This window comes from Camelina sativa, chromosome 6 (genome assembly GCF_030686135.1).
Source record: "Camelina sativa cultivar CO46 ecotype springtype chromosome 6, ASM3068613v1".
Classification (NCBI taxonomy): domain Eukaryota; kingdom Viridiplantae; phylum Streptophyta; class Magnoliopsida; order Brassicales; family Brassicaceae; genus Camelina; species Camelina sativa.
The window spans coordinates 6,040,273-6,048,337 of NC_141885.1; the positions used below are offsets into that span (position 1 = coordinate 6,040,273).

At 39.2% G+C, this 8,065-nt stretch overlaps 1 protein-coding gene across 1 annotated transcript; it reads left to right on the top strand.

Moving 5' to 3' along the window:
- Positions 1-635: 635 nt before the first annotated feature.
- Positions 636-7,404, top strand: LOC147942327 (uncharacterized). Its single transcript, XM_087456019.1, has 9 exons — positions 636-769; positions 857-946; positions 1,523-1,644; positions 2,210-2,309; positions 2,409-2,492; positions 5,293-6,003; positions 6,147-6,640; positions 6,725-6,816; positions 6,877-7,404. Exons 1-9 carry the CDS (start codon positions 636-638, stop codon positions 7,402-7,404), a joined length of 2,355 nt encoding a protein of 784 aa, XP_087312145.1.
- Positions 7,405-8,065: the final 661 nt, after the last annotated feature.

Below are 8,065 nucleotides of genomic sequence, written 5' to 3' on the forward strand. Positions count from 1 at the left end.
TGGACTTAGGTGGGGGGAAGGAGAGGAGCATGTACGGAGTAAGTTTTGTTCATGAGACCTAGAAGAATATTTGGGTTCTGAAGCATAACATGAAGGAAGCTCAAGATCGGCAGAAGATTTATGTCGATAAGAGGAGGAGAGATCTTGCGTTTCAGGTGGGAGACAGAGTGTACCTCAAGATGGCCATGTTGCAGGGTCCAAACAGATTATTAATAGAGACTAAGTTGAGTCTGAGGTACATGGGACCGTTCAGAGTGATTGAGCAGGTGCAACCGGTGGCATATAGGCTGGAATTGCCTGATGTTATGCACGCGTTACACAAGGGCTTCTATGTGTCGATGCTGCGGTAGTGTCTCCGCAAGGATGATCAGTTGTTGGCTAAGATTCCAGAGGATCTTTAGCCTAACATGACTTTGGAGGCGAGACTGGTGAGGGTTCTCATTTGGAGAGTCAAGGAAGTTCGGAGGAAAAAGATTCATTTGATAAGAGTCCAATGAGACTGTGATTGTGTGGAGGAGAAGACTTGGGAGCCATAGGCGAGGATGAAGGCAAGGTTCAAGAAGTGGTTCTAGAAGCAGGTTACCACTTGAGCTTGTCTAGCGTGGTCTCATCTATTGTCCGTGGCTAGGGCGGAAATGGATTATTCCAGCCCATCTCTCTTGTTACTTGCTCGATTATGGGTATTTGGTTGTGCCACTAAGTACCAAGAGGTGTACGAGATACGAGATTTCCGAGAAGCTTGTGCTAAGAGAGGGAAGTTTCATGAAGTGTAAGTTTATAAAAGTGGAAAGTTTCTAGAGATGAAAAGTGCTAAAAATAGAATTTTTTATGGGAGTTAGAATTTGTCTATATTCAGCGGCTGTGAGCCTCCGTGGGGCTTGTGTGGTCTTCGTGGCGGAATTTTGAGTTATAGTGTAATCCATGTGAGACATGTGTGGCCTTTTTGGTAGGCTGTTTAGTCGATTGTGTGGCCTTTATGGTTGGCTGTTTATCCAATTGTGAGGCCTTTGTGGCGAGCTGTTTAGCCAATATTGCATGTTTAAGCTATCCTTTGAAATGTATGGTCTTCTTGACGGTTGTTCAGGATGTATAACCTTTTTAGGCGATCCTTCGGGATGTGTGGTCTTCGTGACGATTCTTCGGGACGATTGGTCTTTGTGACGGTCCTTCGGGACGAGTGATATTTGTTGAGGTCCTTTGGGACGAGTAGTCTTTGTGACTGTTCTTCGGGACGAGTGGTTTTCATGGCGGTCATTCGGGATGTTTGGCTTTTGTGGCGGACTTGTTGAGGATATTTATTTGGCCATGGTGACAGTATGTTTAGACATTTTTGGCCTTGGTGGCGGTCCATTTTAGGACATTTGTTGGCCTTTGTGGCACATTAAGGATCCTTGTGTGGTCATGAGGTATTCTAGTGAGGGAATATGTGGTTGGTAAGACATTATGATGTTTTACGCGAACCACGAGACGGAAACCTGGTTAGGGATAGGATTTGTACGTGTTCAAAATTGTTTGCTTTAAGGACAGTTGGTCCTGAACAACTATTGGGGAATTTAGTTCTCTTAGTACTATCATATTCTAAGATTTTGTGGCTTGAGAGTATGGTTGGTATATCAACTTCAGATGACGATCTTTGGGCGCGCTGTAGGTTGGTAACCCGAGAGACAAATATTGGACTTCCTTAGATATTATGGCATGCAGGCTTAAGCCTGATGAGGAGCCAATAAAACTCAAGGTTGAGCCGTATGAGTAAATGAAAGTCCAAAAGTCAAGAGAAAATAATGCATGGAACGGGAGTCTGTCGTCTAGAGGTGACCTTCATAGATTTGTTGGAGGAAGTGCGGGCCATGGAGATAGTTGCAAAGGAGTCCTTGGCCGATGTTCATTCGAGATTTGAGGACGGATCTATGTTGGTGGGGGAGAATTGTAACATACGCAAACCAAATTGTGGATTTTTTGGATGGGTTTCGATTGACACCAAGGGTAATGTTGATAGACATCAGCAATTTCTGGTTCGACTAGATTGATTTAAATCGTCGATTTGAGTTGGTTTGTTTTAAGTGAAACCCTATAACCGGGTTATTTAAGCAGAAATTCAACCTAGTTCGTGAGGAGAGTGTTGTTTCTCTATCTAAAGAGAAAAAGAGAGGAGAAAAGTGTTCTTGAGAGTTTTAGAGTGTTTGAGAGATTTCTGGGCTTGTTTGGTTAGATCTGTTCATGTGGAGTGGAGATCTTGTGCTAGGGATGAAGGAGAAGCCTAATAAGGTGTTGGATTCGTCAATTTGGGTCAAAAACTTCTTGCAAAAGAGGTGAGTGCATGACCAAGGCTGATCTAAGCCTGAGATTTCCTTTGTCTTGCTTGTTATGTGTTGTTTGTGGTGTTTTGTTGCTTGTTATGGTTTCTATAGGGTTCCTATCGTTTCTTATGGATTTTGGTCAAGTTTTGGACAGATTGGAATTGAAAAGAAGCGAGATTCGACTCTCAGCTTCGAGTAGATCACGTCTGTGGAGTCAATGTTGATCGACACCAGGTGGGTGTCGGTAGATACCAAGGAGCAGTATCGATCGAAACTAAGAGGCAGTGTCGGTTAACACCAATAGCCTGTGTCGGTTGACACTTGGCTGGTGTCAATCGACACCATTCTCTTTAGCGAGCAGGTGATACTTGTTTCCTTGGTTTTTGTGTTTGTTTGATGATTGTTTGACATTGGAATCTCAGTTGCTTATATGTATAGCCTAGTAGATGGGAGGATTGCTTTACTGAGTGTTTATGACAATACTCATGCATCTCAATTTGTGCTTTTGGTGTAGGTAAAGACAAAGTATGATCGTATAATCCAGGCAATGAAGAGGGAGATGTTCAAGTGGCTTGATTGGTTGTTGTCTGGCAACTGTAGGTTGCTAGAGTGGAGTCTTTAGAATGTTTCCTAGGATTATTGGTTCTTTGAATTATGTTGGATTGGTTTAGTGGTTTAATTGTTATGAAATTAATACTGGATATTTGGTTATTTGTTATTTCATTGGTTTAATGGTATCGTTTATGTTATCCGCTGTTGTTTGATTGGGGTTAGGTTGTTAGTGAGTATGAGATCACTAGATTATTATTTATTATTATTAAAAAATGGCTCGGATCGTTTCACGTAGACTGCCCCACCGATTCCAGCATAGAAACTGTAACTAAATAGGCCTCACGTCTCTTCTCGATCATTTTCCCTGCTTGCATGGCCGAGATCATGAGACTTCATCAATTCGGTCTTACTCCATGAAATACAACCTTCCCTTTCAGCTGCTCAAATTGTACTCTTCTTTGGTGACTATCCAAATGCACTCTATACCGATCCAACCAACCTATAACAAGAACTACATCATACAACACCACTGGATTGATAATCAAATCTCCTGGCATCGACTCTTCAACAATTTGAATATCACCTCTTGTCCGTCCAAGAACCCTCAAAAACCCACATCCCGCAAATCAAACAACCCTCGACCGCTCTTCGGATCTCCTCTGATATTGGCGTCTTCACTCTAGGGTAATGAAGCATTGAGTTGCTCCAAAATCAAACAAGACGTGAGACTTAAACCCGCCCACAAAAAAAATCCATACACAACCTTCATGTCCTAAGAACCTACCAATATGTTTCATCTGCAATGAACTCCAAGCACAATCGTCATCGATTCAACATGCAAGAAGGCTTCTCATAAGCCTCTCCACTAAAATTAATTAAAATCCACTTCTTTGGTTTATTCAACACATCATAAATTATAGTTCCGCAATACAAATGTTACATTGAATAAATAAATGTTGAAACTGAAAAAAATAAAACTATGTATATTTTAATAAAGATCAATAAATAATTCATTTTATTAAATTTAAATATATTTTATTATTAAATAATTTCGGTTTTAAGTTATAATTTTGGATTAAATGATTAGAAACTCGATGAATATTAGAATATTTATTAATTACCATATTTGTTGTTAATAATAAAAATTAGAAGTATTAGGATACCAATCATATATAGAAAAACTATTATAAATAATTAATAAAAATTTGAAACATTGAATCAGGTTATGTATTTCAATTTTGACCTCAACCCATAAAGATAACACAAAAATATATTTCAAAAATGTTAAAATAGATATAGACCTTACGATCTAAAATGTAAACTTATAATTTTTTAAATAAAATTTACTAAAAATAACATATTTAATTTACTAAGCTGTATAGAGACATACCCAAAAAGTGTTATTTTCCGTTTCATTACAAGTGTTGTTTTAAAATTTAATGAAAAGTACTAAAAAATTGATCTCATTAATAAACTATAGAAATAGAGATAAAATTTTGACTTAAAAAAAATAGTCTATTTTTTATACAAAACGATATTTTTTTGGTAGAAAAATTAAGTCATATAACAATATTTAAATGAGACGGAATATATATATATATATATATATATATATATATATATATATATATATATATATATATATATATATATTTAGCTTTGCTCACTTCTCCTTCCTCCACATCAACATCCATCTAATCAATTTGTTTTTTTGCATAAAATCACTATTTTTAATATTTATTCATTGCATATTTATTACTTATAATTAATGATAGTAAAAATAAATAAAAAACGAATTAACTAAAATTAATTCTATTTTTAGTATAAACAATAATATATTTTTTTAGTAAATACTAAAAATAATAGCTATCTAATAATGTATTAAGTAAAATAAACTAAAATTTGAAAATTTAATGCATGGTGGAGTAAAAAAACAAGTTATGTAATTATATTTATAGAAATCTAAACATGAAAATAAAAATTGAAGTGAAACATTAGTTTCCAAGAAACATATACCATAAAGATTTATTATTAAATTTTACTTATAAAAAAAGAAAAGATTAATTACTTAATTTAGTTAGCTAAAGTTAGTAAAAAGAGATTCAATTAGCCAATCTGGCTTTGTTACATACTCAACATAACAATCCATAGTTTGACAGCCTAGTACATATATATAGTAACGAATATTACATGAGTTGTGAATCCTATGATTCTTTATCTTAATTAAACAATGATGAAGGACGACTGTTGGAAGAATTCACGAATATAGTTTTGAGTGCTGACGTGGAGGGCGATTAAAAGTGCAATTAGGGTTTTGCTTCTAGGTCAAGTTAGATGTCGCCGGCGGCGTCTCTGCCTCGGGGGGACGATGATTGTTTTCCGGATAGGGTTTTGGTTAATCCTAATCCAGTGGGGGATGTTGATCTGCACGAAAATTTGGGAGATTTGAGACGGAAGAGGTGGCCGACTCTGCCTGTCTAAAACTAGGTCATGACGGAAAGGCAAGCAACGGGGTTTCAGTCGCTCAACCGGGGGCCTCTAGCTCCTTAAGTCAAAAGTCATGGGTCGGTGTTGCTAAACAACATATATTCACTAAGCAGGAGTTTGTTGTATCGGAAGTCGATGGTAAACAACGTGTGGTTATCCCAAAAGGGGTCTTCGAGGGCGCTAAGCCGTTGTGGGAGGATTTGCTTGTCGGTAACTTCCTCAACGCTAAAGCGCCGCATGTGGGAAAAATACACATGATTGTCAATAAGATTTGGAGATTAGGAGACCAATCTTCCCTCATTGATGTATTTGTAGTCAATGACACCATTGTTAAGTTTAGGATTCGAAATGAATCGATGAGACATCGGGTCTTAAATAGAGGGTTGTGGAATATTGTCGGTATCCCCATGCTTCTATCCAAGTGGTCGCCTTTTGCAGAGGAGACTCAACCTGCGATGCAGTCTATTCCGTTATGGGTTGTATTGAAACAGGTTCCCCCGACAATGTTCACAGATAAGGGACTGGAATATTTAGCTAGTGCGGTGGGTAAACCGTTAAAGCTTCATCCCAAAACAGAGGCTTGTGTCAGCTTTGATGAGGCTCAAATCCTGGTGGAGGCAGATTTAACTAAAAAATTGCCGGAGGAATACCATCTTATGGGAGAAGAGTAGGATGAGTTGGACGTGGTTATTAAATATTCGTATCCTTGGCTTCCTACAAGGTGTAATATTTGTAACAAATGGGGTCATCTGAAGGAAGTCTGTCGTAGTGCCAATGTGGTACAAGTTGCTCAAGGTGCCTCTGCTGCAGGTACGAGGGATATATCTTTAGATACTCTCCTCGTGGTGGAGACACGCGAGAGCCGGCTGAGGTAGTTGTAGCAGAATCCGCGGCTGGAAACACTATATCTGTTGCGCGAGCAACACCACCTGTTGACGAAGACAAATGGATTACTCCAACTAAAACAGGTCGTAGTCCGGGAAAAAAGAAGTTAGAGCAGACATTAGGAGGAGATTCAATGCTTTCTAACTCCTACTCTACGCTATCTGAAATAGGGGATGATGATGCCACAGGGACCATGGGGGACAAGAATGGTCCTGTTGCCGATGGAATAGTGCCAGCTTATGCTGTTACGGTTGCGACCGATGCAAAAGACATTGTAGATAAGACTGAGATGAATGGTGCGATGGGAATGAAAGGCCCTGCTAAGGTCGTAGTTCAGCAACGTCACTATCACACTCGTGGTTCTACAGCCACGCCGAAGAATAAGCCTACTACCGCTACTCAGCTTGATCGGGAGCCGAGTAGACGACCACTTCACTAACTTTTAATGTCGAGCTTCCTATGGAATGTGCGTGGTTTTAACAAAGATTCTAAACATTCTGTAGTGAAGGATTGGATGATGCAGTCTAACTTTCAGTTTGGTTGTATCATTGAGACGAGGGTTACAGAAAGAAAGGCAGAGAGAATTGTGGAGAAAGTATTTCCGGGTTGGTCTTTTATTTCGAATTATGATTCTCACCGTTTGGGTCGGATTTAGGTTGTTTGGAGTCCAAGGGTTCGGTTGACACCAATTTTTACTAGCTCCCAGATGATCACTTGCTCAGTTTTGATGGACAGTCTGGATGAGGAGTTCTTTGTTTCTTTTGTTTATGGCTTTCACCTTGTAGCGGACCGAAAGCCTTTGTGGGAAGATTTGAGGAACCATCACGATTCTCCTCTTTTTTCTAATAAAGCTTGGATGGTATTTGACGACTTTAATGAAATCCTCAAGTCAGAGGAACACTCTTGCTATGATACAGATCCTTCTATTCCAGTGGGGATGAAGGATTTTCAGGATGTTGTCTCCTATTTCTCCCTTAGTGATATTCAATCCCATGGGCCTTTGTATACTTGGTGTAACAAGAGAGATGAATCCGAGCTTATCTGCAAAAAACTTGATCGTGTCTTGGTAAATGATACGTGGCTTATTGACCTCTCGCAGTCTTATGGTGTTTTTGAGGCGGGAGGATGTTCGGATCATCTCAGGTGTAGGATCCAAATTGGAGCAGAACAGCTTAAACCGTGAAAGCCATTTAAGTTCACTAATGCTCTGGTTTCAGATAAAAGTGTTATTCCCATGGTTCAGGCTCATTGGGATAGTACTACAGCCTTATATCACTCGACTTCAGCTATCTTTCGTTTCTCCAAAAAGCTTAAGACTCTCAAGCCGCAGATTAAAAGATTGAGTAGAAACCGCTTTGGGGATTTGACAAAGCAAACCAGGGAGGCGTTTGAAAAGCTGTGTAAGCTGCAACTTGCAGTTCACTTGAATCCCACAAGGTAGGCTATGAGGAACAAATCAGCTGCTTATCACAAATGGATGCACTTATCGGGTTTGGAAGAGCGCTTTTTGAAACAGAGGTCAAAGTTACATTGGTTAAAGGTTGGTGATGGCAATAACAAGATTTTTCATAGCGCTGCGAAGCTTCGTCAAGCGCAAAACGCGATTAATGAAATACAAGGTCAGGATGGTGGAATAGTTGACTCTCAAGAGGGGATGAAGGCGGAAGCAGAGAGGTTTTTTCATGAGTTTCTTGCGTATACTCTGTCTCACTATACGGGTATTTCAGAGGAGGAATTGCAAGGTATGTTACTTTATCGCTGTTCGGAGGCTGATAAGTCTCAACTTGTACGAGAGGTATCTGCAGAGGAGATTAAGGATGTGTTGTTTGCTATGACGCGAGACA

Bases quoted from the DNA above. Each gene is read 5' to 3' on its own strand.
- LOC147942327 (XM_087456019.1), top strand. From the start codon at position 636: ATGGATTATTCCAGCCCATCTCTCTTGTTACTTGCTCGATTATGGGTA. The intron at 2,310-2,408 runs GTGAGTGCATGA...TGGTTTCTATAG, and splicing joins AAAAACTTCTTGCAAAAGAG to GGTTCCTATCGTTTCTTATG. The intron at 6,817-6,876 runs GTATTTCCGGGT...GGTCGGATTTAG, and splicing joins CAGAGAGAATTGTGGAGAAA to GTTGTTTGGAGTCCAAGGGT.